This window comes from Mucor mucedo (genome assembly GCF_025094135.1).
Source record: "Mucor mucedo strain NRRL 3635 chromosome Unknown EV154scaffold_13, whole genome shotgun sequence".
Classification (NCBI taxonomy): Eukaryota; Fungi; Mucoromycota; class Mucoromycetes; order Mucorales; family Mucoraceae; genus Mucor; species Mucor mucedo.
In genome coordinates, this window is record NW_026252297.1 from 169,421 (window position 1) to 184,241 (window position 14,821).

At 34.8% G+C, this 14,821-nt stretch overlaps 5 protein-coding genes across 5 annotated transcripts; 4 read left to right on the forward strand and 1 right to left on the reverse strand.

The window, feature by feature from the left end:
• The first annotated feature begins 451 nt into the window (after positions 1–451).
• EV154DRAFT_496673 (uncharacterized protein) lies at positions 452–3,013 on the forward strand. The gene is made up of 2 exons (XM_051600176.1): positions 452–2,518; positions 2,992–3,013. Exon 1 carries the CDS (start codon positions 491–493, stop codon positions 2,516–2,518), a length of 2,028 nt encoding a protein of 675 aa, XP_051461415.1. The 5' UTR covers positions 452–490; the 3' UTR covers positions 2,992–3,013.
• A 1,555-nt stretch (positions 3,014–4,568) lies between these two features.
• EV154DRAFT_496676 (uncharacterized protein) lies at positions 4,569–5,690 on the forward strand. The gene is given in 3 exon segments (XM_051600177.1): positions 4,569–5,545; positions 5,556–5,557; positions 5,644–5,690. The coding sequence occupies 1 exon segment, from the start codon at positions 4,593–4,595 to the stop codon at positions 5,520–5,522; it is 930 nt and encodes a 309-aa protein (XP_051461416.1). The 5' UTR covers positions 4,569–4,592; the 3' UTR covers positions 5,523–5,545; positions 5,556–5,557; positions 5,644–5,690.
• Positions 5,691–5,697: 7 nt separating this feature from the next.
• EV154DRAFT_599526 (uncharacterized protein) lies at positions 5,698–7,833 on the forward strand. The gene has a single exon (XM_051607118.1). The coding sequence runs from the start codon at positions 5,773–5,775 to the stop codon at positions 7,759–7,761; it is 1,989 nt and encodes a 662-aa protein (XP_051461417.1). The 5' UTR covers positions 5,698–5,772; the 3' UTR covers positions 7,762–7,833.
• A 687-nt stretch (positions 7,834–8,520) lies between these two features.
• Positions 8,521–10,338, forward strand: EV154DRAFT_496683 (uncharacterized protein). Its single transcript, XM_051600178.1, has 9 exons — positions 8,521–8,730; positions 8,791–8,829; positions 8,889–9,038; positions 9,092–9,213; positions 9,273–9,371; positions 9,449–9,641; positions 9,694–9,794; positions 9,849–9,924; positions 9,977–10,338. Exons 1-9 carry the CDS (start codon positions 8,560–8,562, stop codon positions 10,190–10,192), a joined length of 1,167 nt encoding a protein of 388 aa, XP_051461418.1. The 5' UTR covers positions 8,521–8,559; the 3' UTR covers positions 10,193–10,338.
• Positions 10,339–14,104: 3,766 nt separating this feature from the next.
• EV154DRAFT_599528 (uncharacterized protein) lies at positions 14,105–14,538 on the reverse strand (the record flags this gene model as incomplete). The annotated part of the gene is made up of 3 exons (XM_051607119.1): positions 14,105–14,173; positions 14,235–14,466; positions 14,528–14,538. 3 exons carry the CDS (start codon positions 14,536–14,538, stop codon positions 14,105–14,107), a joined length of 312 nt encoding a protein of 103 aa, XP_051461419.1.
• Positions 14,539–14,821: the final 283 nt, after the last annotated feature.

Genomic DNA, 14,821 nt, shown 5'->3' on the forward strand with positions numbered 1-14,821 from the left:
ATTTATTCATTTGAAGTCAATTCAACTAAATGTTCTATTGTTGTGTGATGAGGACCAAAATACCGCATTTCTGGAACTACAATTCGCGGATAGAGATTGTGGATATTACTGTTTGAAAATAGGTGATCCTGATTTGGCTGTAACTAAGATCACTTTGAACCAAATGAAAAAAACAGATAGGCAGAGCAATAACAGAAGTATTCGAAAAGCTGTCATCAAGTGCCACAAGCGTGTCAGATTTAGACTTTTTTATGATTAGTCAATGGGTGTAGAAATTTGTGATGGAAAAAATAGTATATTTTACGGCAGAGTTACCCTCACTTATTTTAACTCGCTTATCCGTCTATATTTTATCAGAACTCATACAATTTCTGCATGTAATAAATACCTTGGAGGTTACACGATCCGATTAAAGGATGTTGAAAAAAAAATAAAGATGGATGGCTTTTTTTTTTTTTTTTTTTTTTTTTAATTTCAGTTTTTGGCAAACATGTCGAAGTTTCCATCGGAAATCCTGAATATTGTATACAGCCAATTAAGTAAAAGAGATGTTTTTCAATGTGCTCTAACTTGTAAAAGCTGGAAAGAAAGTGCATTGTCATTTTTCTACAGGGACCTGACTATCGAAATCTATGGAGCTTCTTTAACAAAGAAATTGTTACAATTGGATCCCATTGAACGCGATCGTTACTTTCAACACGGCACTTCAACGAAAAAACTTGTTGTTCATTCGGAGAAAGCAAGATATCAATTTATGGGTACCTTTTCATCAGAAGATATTGACGATGAGTATACAAAGGAAGAGTGGCTCATGCTTTTGGGATATCTGCCAAACATACAAGTTCTGAATTTACATGACATCAAAACTTCTAGCAAATATTTACAATACATCCTTGATTCGGATGATTCTGAAAAAATATTAACCAAAATCATGGAAATTATGCCGCGTGGCTTCATTGAATCTCATTTTGCTGTCTGTTACAAGTTTCATGGAACTATCACAAAATTACATGTTGAGTACAGAGCCCAGAATTTTAAAATGGGATCTATCAAAGGCAGAATAATTACCTTGTTGAATGACTTTACCAGCTTGACTCATTTAACATTCAATAACGAGTGTGATAGACGGTTAACCACATTCGACATCATGGATGCTTGTCCTCATTTGGTATCACTAACATACCATAGCGAATACTATACTCCGGATTCAATTGTAAAGAAAACTTTTGATGATGACTTGAGCCCTAAGAGGTTGAATAGTAGCGTCAAAGAACTAAAGTTATCCGTCCCAACCATTCCCGAGCATTATGCCAATTACATAAAGCAATACCTTGCCACGCATATGGATGTCGTAGAACTAAATATTCATGATGTAGATGTTTTCGATTGGGTGGAAAGAATTGGACTTGATAATGCAGTGGATTTTTTGCGCAGTTTGAGCAAGGTAAAAACGGCTAGTATCAGTTGGGAACCTGATTGGGACTACGATAGACAAACAACCAGTACTGAATCCGAACCCACAATTGTATATGCATTAGTCAACGCGATGAAAAGAAAGGAAGTATACTGTAAAGCCCGTTATGATGATTCTCGAAGTGTATACAAGTCTATTAAGTTAGATCCAGATGACAGCTTGTATATTATTCACGGTTTGAAACGATCAGATTATTATTTTCCAATGACCGACTCGGAATCTGAAGAAGAATCGGATGAAGAAGAACACCAAGACCGTATTATTCAATTTGTAATGCCTAATCGTTCAATTTCAACAATAGGACCCGAAATCATTCACAATATGGAAGTTATTATGGCTGACAGAAATCCGTATTTGCCGTTGGAGTTCTTACGATACGCATTGAACAGTTGCCCTCACCTTCAACAGTTTTCTTATATGTCAAGGAGCAGACCAAATCGTCGTATATGTATTGGCACTGACCTTAAAATGATGTTGAACGCTGTCAGGGAGAGGAAAAGCTTATCCAATTCAACACAAAAAAATATTAAGGTTGTTAAGCTTAAAAACATGATGCCATCAAATGAACTTTTGGATCTGATGAGAATGTACATGCCTGCAACAGAAGCTTTTATATGTAGCGAAGATAGGTTTAGAGAGAGGTTTGAAGAGAGGTTTGAAGACTCACCAAATGAGCCGTTTGAAGCAGATTTGACAGCATTCAAACAGCTGAATTTAGTTCAATTGAGTGCTCGAATGTTATGCGGCAAAATTAGACAAAATACTACATTTATGGAGATACATTTCGTGGATAAAGATTGGGAATATTACTGTTTGGAAATAGACGGAACTGATTTGACTATAACAAAAACCACTTTGGAACAGACGAAAGAACAGATTAGCAAAGAAAATGAATGTATCCGAAAATGTGTCGTCCAATGTCACAAACACGTCAAATTCATAGTTTCCCTTGACTATTTTAGGACCATAGAAATTAGTAATGGAGAAATCAGCAGATTAGGCCAAAATCCTTCTAATTCAATACATAACCGATTTCTTGAATAGATTTACTGGTGTTTCCACCTGCGGCATATCATCGTACCCTTTGGTTTCAAAAAAAATGACCATCTTGAATATGAAAATTATCAATACATACAGGACAAATAAACCCTGTCATAGTAACATTTATTACTTTTCTAACTACAGACGTAAATTATTGCTCTTCCTAAACACTTTTTTTGAAGAAATGAAGCGCACTTGGTGTCCAGCTTTTATCTTGAAAGAATGATTGTGTTTACATACTTAAAAATTCGGGCAAGTTACTATAAACTTATAAAAGTTTTAGAGCGCATACAATAGTACAAGCTCGGGAAGCTTGAGGGGTCTTTCAAAATTAGATCTGCTACTGATTTGGGAGCTATTGGAAGCCTATATTAAATCATTGGTTCCATCACTAATATACAAAGTATTCACATTTATTGAAGTGAATATGAAGTCGCGCAATAACATAAAATAATTTTTGTTCATTTTTCATATAGATAACAAAACCCCACCCCTCATACTATCTTTCTTGCTCAATGTTATCTTTCTTTTGGAAAAAAAAAAAGAGTATCAAGCATAATTCCTATGCTTCTAAACGTTTTTGCATGTATTATATGTCCCAAAAACTCGAGGGAGCTCAAGCTCATTTGTGCATGTATACAACAGAGCCAATCATATAATGCGTCTGTACAGATTCAGCCAAAACACACCATAGAGTCGAACAGTAACTACGGCTGCAACAGCTTTTTTATAGACAGCAATCACGAAGGAGAACTGAAACTAACCAACATCTAACAGCTATCAAGTCAAATGCCAAAGTAAACAGAAGGGTTGATCTATTTGATTCATCATATTTATCCAGCAGGCTGTAATGTAGCTTGAAAGGAGCACGGCAAATTTGCAAACATAGATGATTACATGATCCCATTACAGAAATCGGTGTAACTTGTAATAAAACAGGCGCCAACTTTTTTTTTTTTTTTTTTTTTATCATCTTTACTCCAACATGTCGAAATTACCTTCAGAAATTCTAAATGCTGTGTACCAACATTTAAGTAAAGAAGATGTTTTCCAATGTGCTCTAACTTGCAAAAGATGGAAAGAGAGTGCAATGCCAATTTTTTACAAGGACCTGCATATCGACCTCTTCGGAATTGCCCGCACGGAGATACTGCTGCGTTTAGATCCCACTGAACGCGATCGTTACTTTCAATACAGTACTTTCACAAAAAAGCTTGTTGTTCATTGGGATGATACGTATAAATCTCACTCTGATGCTAGTCATTTCTCAATAGAGGGTTCAGACGGTGAATATACGAAGGAAGAATGGATCCTGCTTTTGGAACACTTACCAAACATTCAAGTTCTGGATTTACGTGACAGTGCAAATGCCCGCAACTATATGCAGAGCATCCTAAACTGTACAGATCCCGACAAAATATTGCACAAAATTAGGGTTATTATACCGGGTGATCGCCGAAACTATATGAGTGGCACCGATGATTCTTATGGCATTTACTTTGCCGTCTGCTACAAATATCGTACAACCATTACCACTTTAAAAGTTGAATACAAATCCTCGACTTTTAATTTGGGATCTATTAACGGCGATGTGCTTATGCTGTTAAATCATTTCAACAACTTGACTCATTTAACGTTCATCAATATCTGTGATCACCAGTTGACTACATTTGATATCATGGATTCTTGTCCTCATTTAGTATCATTACGCTACGAAAGCGAGTATAGTATTCCAGAAGTAATTGTAAAGAATATTCTTGATGGTGATATGAACCGCAAGAGGTTGAATAGTGGTTTTAAAGAATTGCATTTGACGGTCCCAACTATTTCAACGTATTATGTTGATTACCTCAAAGACTATGTCGCGCCGCATTTGGATGTATTGACACTGAAAATCTGTAAAACAGATGTATTCGATTGGGTTGAAAGAATTAGACTTGGTAATGCAGTGGATTTTTTGCGCATTTTGAGCAAGGTAAAAACAGCTAGTATCAGTTGGAAACCTAATAAGTACTACAAGAGACAAACTACCAGTACTGAATCCGAATCCACAATTTTCTTTACATTACTTAACGCAATGAGAAGAAACAAAAGAATATACTGTGGAGCCAATTATAATCAATATGACAGTACATGCAAGTCGTTTAGTTTAACTCCAGATGACCACTTGTGTTTTGATTACGGTTTGAGGGAGTCTGACTACCATTTACCATTAAATAATCAAGAATCTGAACAAGATTCATCAACTCGTCCTATTCAACTTTCAGCTCCCAATCTTTTCACTTCTATGGTTGGACCGGAAGTTATTTCTCGCATGGATGTCATTCTTGGCAACACAGATCCATATTTGCCGCTGGAGCTCTTACGATACGCGTTGGTAAACTGTCCAAATCTTCAACAGTTTCTGTACAAATCTACTAGGCACTATCATAGTATATGTATTGAGGTCGAGCCAAAAATGAGCGGTAACATCGTAAAGAGTAAGAAAAAAATATCAATTGCGACACAAAAAGACATAAAGGTCGTTAAGACTGGAAACATGGTCCCATCAAAAGAACTATTGCGTCTCTTGCATGAACACTTGCCTGCAATAGAAGAACTTATATGTGGCATGAACGATTGGAAAGATCCGCCAACTGAAATATTTGAAGTAGACTTGATACCATTTATTTATTTGGAGTCAGTTCAACTGAATGTTCTATTGTTGTGTGATGAAAACCAAGATACCGCATTTCTGGAACTACAATTCGCGGATGGAGATTGTGGATATTACTGTTTGAAAATAGGTGATCCTTATTTGACTGTAACTAAGATCACTTTGAAACAAATGAAAAAACAGATAGGCGAAGCAAACAAAAGTATTCGAAAAGCTGTCATTAAGTGCCACAAGCGTGTCATATTTAGACTTTCCTATGAATATTCAATGGGTGTAGAAATTTGTAATGGAAAAAACAGTATATTTTACGGTGGAGTTAATTTTGAATTACTTTACCCTCACTCATTTTAACTCACGTATCCGTCTATATTTTAACTCGCGTATCCGTCTATATCCTAACTCACGTATCCGTCTGTATTTTAACTCACGTATCCGTCTGTATTTTAACTCACGTATCCGTCTATATTTTACTAGAACCCATATAATTTCAGCATGTAATAAATACCTTGGAGGTTACACAGAATGTCGAAAAAAAAATTTGAAAATAATATCTTTCAGGGCGTTCTTTTTTTGTTTTTTTATATTTCAGTTTTTGGCAAACATGTCGAAGTTACCGTTTGAAATCCTGAATATTGTACACAGCCATTTAGATAAAGAAGATGTTTTTCAATGTGTTCTAGCTTGTAAAAGCTGGAAAAAAAGTGCAATGTCATTTTTCTACAAGGACCTGTCTATCAAAATCTGTGGAGCTTCTCCAATAAAGAAACAGCTACATTTGGATCCCATTGAACGCGATCGTTACTTTCAACACGGCACTTCAACAAAAGAACTTGTTGTTTGTTCGGATAAAGCTGAAAATAACTTTAGGGGTATCTTTTCATCAGAAGATACTGACAATGAGTACACAAAAGAAGAATGGCTCATGCTTTTGAGATATCTGCCAAACATACTAGTTCTGAATTTAGTTGACAGTGGAAATTCCGACAAATATCTGCAATACATCCTTGATTCTGATGATTTTGATAAGATATTGCCAAGAATTATGAAAATTACACCGGTTGGTCGCGAGTCTTTATCCGGTCCCTCCATTGAACCTTCTGAAACTTATTATGCTGTCTGCTATAAGTTTCGTAAAACTATCACAAAATTAAATGTTGGATACGAAACCCGGGAATTTAAAATGGGATCTATCAAAGGCAGAATGCTCACCTTGTTAAATGAATTCACCAGCTTGACTCATTTAGTATTCAATAACGAGTGTGATGAACAGTTAACCACATTCGACATCATGGATGCTTGTCCTCATTTGGTATCACTATCATACTATAGCGAGTACAATATTCCGGATTCAGTTGTAGAAAAAATTCTTGATGATGACTTGAGCCCTAAGAGATTGAATAATAGCATCAAAGAACTAAAGTTATCGGTCCCAACCATTCCCGAGCATTATGTCACTTACCTCAAGCAATACCTTGCCTCGTATATGGATGTCATAAAACTAGACATTCATGATATAGATGTTTTCGATTGGGTGGAAAGATTTGGACTTGATAATGCAGTGGATTTTTTGCGCAGTTTGAGCAAGGTAAAAACAGCCACTATCAAATGGACACCTGATATGCACTACGATAGACAAACAACCAGTACTGAATCCGAACTCACAATTATGTATACATTACTCAACGCAATGAGAAGAAATGAAGAAGTATACTGTGAGGTCCACTATGATGATTTTCAAAGTGTAGACAAGTCTATCAAGTTAGCTCCAGATGGAAGCTTGTATATTGATTATGGTTTGAAGCAATCGGACTATTATCACACGACAACAATCGCTGAAGGGGAATCAGACGAACAGCCGAGGAGTGTTATTCAATTTGTAATGCCCAATCGTTTAATTTCAAAAATAGGACCCGAAGTCATTCATAATATGGCATTTATTGTGGGCGACACAACTCCGGATTTGCCGTTAGAGTTCTTACGATACGCATTGAACAATTGCCCTCATCTTCAGCAGTTTTATTATAGTTCAATGTACAGACCAAGTCGTGGTATATTCATTGGCATTGACTTTGAAAAACAATATGACCTTGTTGCGGAGAGGAATGATTTATCGCGTACAATTCAAGAAAATATCAAGGTTGTAAAGCTTAGAAACATGATGCCATCAAATGAACTATTGGATCTAATGAGAATGTACATGCCTGCAACAGAAGCCTTTATATGCAAGCTAGATTGTAGCGGATACTCGCCAAATGAGCCATTTGAAGCAGATTTGACAGCATTTGAACAGTTAAATTTTGTTCTATTAAGTGCCCGATTGTTGTGCGGTAAAAACCAGAATACTGCATTTATGGAAATACAATTCGTGGATAAAGATTGGGAATATTATTGTCTGGAAATAGATGATTTGACTGTAACTAAGACCACTTTGAAACAGATGAATGAACAGATAAGCAGCAGAGGGAATGAAGATATTCGAAAAGCTGTCATTAAATGCCACAAGCGTGTCAAAATCGCTCTGTCCTCTGACTTTTCACTGATTACTATAATAAGTAATGGAGAAATCAGCGTATCAGACCGTTATTATTAATGTAGCAGTGCCCTTGTTATCAAACCCCCCCCCCCCCATCTTGATTGTGAAATTTATAAATAAAACCTGTCCAAGTGGTCTTTTTTATTTTATTTTTTAACTAGAAGACGCTAAATACGCTCTTCCTTCTAATTAGATTTCTGAAGAAATGAAACGTGCCTAGTTCCCAACTTTTAACCCGGAAAGAACGACTGTGTTCACATACATAAGAATTGAACAAGTTAATATAAAAGGTTTGAAGTGAATGTATGACTTACTTTCAGGCTACAGATCCAATCATACGTTTTGAGTGAACCTGGTAGAACCTAATAACAAGTAAAATGATGGAAGCTGTATGTAACCCCATGACAGTTAGAGCAAAAAAAAAAAGGGCAATTGTTATGATATGTTTTCAGGAAGCAGCTTGTAATACTGATAGCCAAAGATGTGATCAATAAGAGTCAAGCCAGTAAAACGGATGCCATCTTCTTATAGTTTGTTACAGTAACGGTTTCCAAGATGATCGAATTTACATTGTGAAAGATGATTGATTTTCTCATATCATCTAGGATTGTGCTTGATTTGTATCATTTCTTATGACAAAATGCATGACAAAATTTTTTTGGGATTTTGGGGAATTACACTCGATAGAAAGCAGCATGACAAAAATTGATACAATCAAAGACCACGATTTAGGTAAGAAAAGGACATTTAGCTCATTTATTGTCCTATGTAGCTATAAGCCTTCTTACATTTTCATCGTTTATATGAATAAAAGGGGTTTAACAGATGACTTCATAAACATTTCCAAAAAATGGGATGATTGTCGAGCAAGAATTTGCTTGGACCAAATTTGCTTGGATTCTCGAAAAATTGCTTGGGTTCATCTGGATTTTAAATAAAAGGGCGTGCCAAATGATTATTTTATTTTTTTTGCCTCTTTGTCTTTTTCTTTTTATATACAGCATGGAGAAATATTCGAGATGGAGAGTAAATGCTACTCGTCGAGCCAGAATAGTAATCGTGTTCTAACTGTCTCTTTTCTATTAGGATGCCGGTACTGGCATTCAGCCCTTTTTGCCACCTGTGGTAATCTATCCAGAATAGAAAGATAAACAGACTGACATACTCACATACATTTGCCTTAGCCACCTCGTACCGATTCTAGTATTTTAGTTACATTATCCAATGTAATTCATATTGTTGTTGGACCAATTCAAGCTATTGTCAAAATTACCTTGATTTCTATTGTCAGTGCTGTGTACTTTTTATTCGTACCTGTCTTTGGAGCACTACTTGTAAGTTTGTTTTGAAACATTGTGTGACACCTAGAAAACTTATCTTTCAATAGACACCCATTGCTCCATTAAAACGTTTATGGACAAGAGTGTTCTCTGCTATTCTTCTTCGTCTGGTACTTTTTATAGCAGGTTTCTTTCATATCAAGACAGAAACACTTTCTATTCGTAAAAGGTAACAAAAAGTGACACTTTAACACGTGATAATTCGATCTAATACCCGCCTCGAAACAGTCGTGGCTCAGGCCGTGTAGAATCCAGCTCAGTTAAAAATGGCGATGTCATTGTTGCAAATTGGACATCGTATATCGACGTTGTATATCTTGCATCAAGGTAATAGGACATTGGTTGGATAATAGGAGACGACTCGATATAACAGGTTGATATTGATCTGCTTTTTTTTTTTATAGATTTGTTCCTGTTTTTACTCAGATTTATACGGAAAGTGAAAAGATCAAAATCATTAGTTTATGGGAAGCTATCCGATTGGCTGGTAAAATTCCTGAATCAGCACCCTCCAGCGATGACCAAGTGTATACCGTTCAAGAGTTGTCGTTGAAAGCAAAGAAAGGAGGATGGGGACCTATTGTGGTTTTTGCAGAGGTATGGCGTGATTATGCAAGTCTATTTAATTATTTTTTGACATATTTTAAAGGGTACTACTACGAATGGACGTGCATTATTGAAATTTGCACCTATTTTCAAAGATTACAAGGTGGATCAAAAAGATGGGCAATTTCAAGTTATGGCTTTCAAGTAAGTGTATTCTGTGTGTTCAATGATGACTGTGTGATTAATTACCATGTATAGATATGAATATGCTGGTATGTCTCCAACGTATACTGTTGGAAATCAATTATTTCACTTTTTCAAATTATGTTCTCAGGTATTAATAATAATTGCATTATACATATCTTGATACTCATCCGTGTACATAGTTCCATAACACTTTAATTGTGAAATCGCTTGCTAATGGTGAGGCACCGTGCTCTCCTCATTCTCAAGTGCCCGCTACGGGTTCTATAAGCGATGATCCAGTTGGTGACTTACTGATTGCCGCAGTTGGAAATATTTCAAAACTTAGAAAAACCAACTTGAGTATGACTGATAAGCGGGACTTTTTGTCTTACTATGAGTCTCGTAAATCAAAATAAATAATTTAATATGATATAATATACATGAGCCGGTATATCTAGTACAGTAGTGTAAGGGAATAAAAAAGCCAAACAAACTATAACAGCGTAGGATGATTTAAATAAAGAAAGAAATTTATTATAAAAGACCACTTTTTAGCTATCAATGAGTCCAAGTATAATCATATTACATTTATAATCAAGAATCAAATTACTATTGTATATGTGCTCTTGTATTTATCAGAAAAGTTTTTTGGATATTACCCAAATGTGTTACCAGCTAAAGTCATATTTTTTTTTTTTTTTTAGTGGATGATATTTCCAATTTAAGAACATTTTACTTACAATAGAAGCTGGGAGTACCACTGGCACAGCTTGAAGCACTTGAAGAACCACCACAGCAGGAACCCATTTTATTAATTGAGATTTGATGAGTGATATATGAAACAAAAATTGTAAAACTAGCATTATATATGGAATTTTGGCTTATTATGAAATTTAATTTATAATAATACCGTCATTTTTGATAGCCTGTGGGATTGTTCTATTGATTAAATGAGCATGCAATAAAGATTGATTGTTTACGTGTATGTACATTTAATTGAAATGAGCCATAATTGTTGACAATCAAAACTGATGTATTGAACCATTTCCTTTCTTTTTAATGGTCTATTATTGATTCATTTTATTTTAAAATTTTGTGTCATTTGCAAGGTGCGCTCTATAAAGTTTATTGTCTTGTATTACCAGCATTTTTATCGAGCATTTTTTGTAAACAAGCATAAATAAATTGCAAAGCATGATTGCATGCATGTATTTCCAGGACGTTTGATATTTAAACCATTCAATGTCTTTAGTACGCGACTATTCCTGTAGGATAAAGTATTTCGTCCGAACGCAATCTAATTCTCGCTTGTCATTAGAACAAAACCCGCTCATGCACTTTTTTTTAACAGCAACTTATTAAAAAAAAAGCCGGGTTCCGTCAATAGTGAATTCTATTTTTTTTTTTTTTTTCAGGTAGATGCTACAACATGATAAGATTTTTAAAAACACATGATTTTTTTAATATATAAATGAAAAGTTGCGTATTAATTTCGTCGAGATATAAATGAAATCACGTCCACTTGTCTTCGCTATAATTTTCAGGCTTTAAACTTGTATTATGGTAAACCATATACACTATCAAAAACGCCTACGAGTGTGAATACCGACCACAAACTAAATGAGAATATGGTTGTTTATAGACAAAGTAGGTGTCAAAATTGCTTATTTACAACTTATTGCAGTCAGCCTGCTGCAGTAGTAACAACAAAGGGTCGAAAAGCATGAAAACACAGGGAAAAATTATCATTGTCAGTGGAGCTTTACATTGTTTTCAAGACTAACCCATATACAGAACAGTTTTGACGCCATGGATGCACACTATTTGCATATTTCTCTATTAGGATTGGGTCCGAACATCCTGAGAGATATAACACACGTGCAGTCAGCTTTGTGGCGGGTATGATTATGCTTGTCACAACCTATTTATGAACTGACGCTGTTGTGAATTGCGTCAAAGTCTGTAAAACAAGTTGTACCGCTAATTCCTACAAGGAGATTTTTGAACAGAATCAGACACATATCATCAAGCTCACCCTCCTGTACAGACAACAAGCATCCGTGACGTTGATAGGACGAAGCAAGTTGTAGGATCAAAGGTATGACGCAGCATGGACAAAAAAAAAGCACATTTATCTGCTTTGATAAAACAGTCTAATATCGTTGTCTTGGATTCTCTTTTAATTGTGATATCTATATTTTTTATGGATTGATAAAGTGCGTCGTTTCTAATTTACACCTGTTATTGCGGCATTTTTTTTTTTTTTTTTTTTGTGAGATTAGTACCTCATCATATTGTGATGTAGCTCATTATCTGCATAAATAAGGTATTGACAGATTATATCCAATCTCGTTTCCAATAAGGAAATTATGCGAACAAAAGTCCAGAAACATATATAAATATAATTTTATTAGGATCTTGGTATTGATCCCTTTGTTAAATACTGACCACCTTTTTTTTAAAATAAAATAAAATAAATAAATATGGGTTGCTGTAGTTCATCAAGTAGTAGTTCAAGCTCAAGCTCAATCTCATCCAACGGCTCGGTTTCATCAAGAGGTTTAAGTTCATCTATTTACTCAATCAATACATCTAGAAGTTGTATGTCAGGCAGTACTCGTTTTTGTAAGTGATTGTAAGGTTGTCATTATTGCTTACACTAATACATGTATTGTAGCTGGATCCACACTAGTTGATGACAGTTAATGATCGCTTCGCAGTATATAGGTTGATGTTTGAAATAAAACAATTGTATTATAAAATATATCTGGGTCAGATTTAGCTAAAATTTAATTGAGGATCAACCAATTTACATTGTAGTTTAATAACAAAAATTGATCACAAAAATACTGCTGTTTATAATAAATGACCTCATAAAGGAGACTACCAAGTGCTTCGTCTCACGATGGCAGAGTTTACAGCAAACGACTTGGAGCGAAAAAAATTAGGAACCCAAATAGTTTTGTTCTTGAACGACATTTTTCTACTGGATGTATATACGTTAGCGGTATTCATGAAAATTATAATGTTGTCAATTTAAGACTACAATAAGCCAAAAAAAAAAAAACTATTTGTATAAATACAGTAGCAGTTTTATAGATCTGTAGTTGTCAATTACATCAAATATAAAATATGGGCTCCTGTTGTAGCTCAAGCTCTGCGTCAAGTTTTCGGTCAGGTAGTACCACAGTGTGTGGATCTGAGTAATTTTGTAAGTCATGTAGTACAATCAAATATAATATAAGCTATTCACATTTTGACCGGCACCAACCTAATAAAGGAAAACAAGTATAATTGTACAGCGAGAAATGTTAGACTTACCTTGACAGATACAAAAAGTTAAATACAAATAAAAAAAAAATTAATATTTTATATTATTTGAACAAGAGCGGGAAAATTGATATAACGCGTTTTATCCTAATTTATAAACTAAATCGATTTGTTTTTGTTTCCCATTATGAAATTATCATTGCTAAGTAATATACTCTGACGTCCCCCTCCCTACTCCCCAAGAATAATTAACAATTTTGACACAAAGTTTTTCTTTCAATTTTTATAAAAAAAACATAAGAACGGCGGCGTATTCACAGCCAAATGTGTTTGTCTTTAGAATAATGCCTTATACTCAATGTATCAGGAAACATCTTTACTGATTTAATTTTGTTTTATTATTAATAAGAGCACATTCTTAAAATTTATACATACTATACAGAAAATAAAGGGTTAGCACTGGAGAAACATTTATAGGGGACGCACTTACTCTGTCTATAAATAGTTTAAATATTATCGATTTAAGCAAGAATTGTCAAGGTTGTTGGGATATCTATGGGTAGCCTGATTAGTACGTAATAAAACTACATAAGATTTGCCTTACTTACGATAATCTCGGATCCTAAATCCAGAGCCACATAAAGAACTAGAGGATAAACTTGTGCAGAACCACAGCAGCCCATATTTTATATAATGAAGTGAAATGGAGAATTTTTTTTGGTAACCAGACATAGACAAGTATTTTTAATTTATATATGCAAACGCTTAATTTGGTGTTTATTGTGTGAGGGTGTATAAAGACATCCACTTAACAATGAGTTGACATGATCGACGACAGTTATTTAAACTCGATTTGTAAGAATGAAACAATAAACGTGTTCCTTTTAATAATTCGTCAGACATCAAAACTAATGTTGTGAAACGCTTTTTATGGCCTCAAGTTACATCCGACAATCAGGACATACACATTGTGTAAGATGTAGGTTGATTTTTTTTGTTTTATTAAAGCTTTACAAATAGATAAATGTTATAGGTTTAAGTTTTTATTTTTATGAAACTTAAAAGAGGTAATCCCACCAACTCCAATGATTACCAAAGCTATTTGAGGTTCTAGTATGTTGAGCCAGCTAAATAATAGATTAGTTCGTATACAATAAGGCAAGATATATACAGCGTTTATCTACTTACAGAAGCCACTAGAGCCGCATAAAGTGCTGCTAGCACTTGAACCAGAAGATGAACCACCACAGCATGAACCCATTTTTGATAGTATTGATTTAAAGAAATGGAGAATTGATAAGTAAGTAAAACCAGACCTGCAATAAAATTCGCATTATTTATATGCATCGTTTGGGCTATTGTGTCGAGTCCAACAATGGTAATGAGGAGCTTTTTGTTAGTATTGTATAACAATCGGTTACTATAAAAAAGTAACAACAATGGGATTAAGTGTATTGAATGTGTGTGTGTCTTTTTGTTACTGGTTGCTCATGGTTACTTAAAAAAAAAAAAAAAAAGGGAGTTCCCATTCTCAATGGCAGTATATCTTCAATGCTTCTCCAACGTGCTATCTCACAGCCGAACCAGTGCTCTAGGTTTTCCCTGCTGTATTGCTACCCTCGGGCGATACCCCAGTATTGAACAACCTCCGAATTTATGCCTACGCTTAAACTCGAATGTTGACACCAGACTCTCTAAGACACTGTTTTCGATAAAGCACAAAGTATACCGTGATTCCACCGAAGAATGAATTCATCTTTTCGAAGACCGCAACT

What these genes read in the sequence shown, in the direction of transcription:
- EV154DRAFT_496673 (XM_051600176.1), top strand. Translation starts at nt 491, where the DNA reads ATGTCGAAGTTTCCATCGGAAATCCTGAATATTGTATACAGCCAATTA.
- EV154DRAFT_496676 (XM_051600177.1), top strand. Translation starts at nt 4,593, where the DNA reads ATGAGAAGAAACAAAAGAATATACTGTGGAGCCAATTATAATCAATAT.
- EV154DRAFT_599526 (XM_051607118.1), top strand. Translation starts at nt 5,773, where the DNA reads ATGTCGAAGTTACCGTTTGAAATCCTGAATATTGTACACAGCCATTTA.
- EV154DRAFT_496683 (XM_051600178.1), top strand. Translation starts at nt 8,560, where the DNA reads ATGATTGTCGAGCAAGAATTTGCTTGGACCAAATTTGCTTGGATTCTC. An exon ending in TTTCAAGTTATGGCTTTCAA is followed by an intron (nt 9,795 to 9,848) that starts GTAAGTGTATTC and finishes TACCATGTATAG; the next exon opens with ATATGAATATGCTGGTATGT. An exon ending in TTTTCAAATTATGTTCTCAG is followed by an intron (nt 9,925 to 9,976) that starts GTATTAATAATA and finishes CCGTGTACATAG; the next exon opens with TTCCATAACACTTTAATTGT.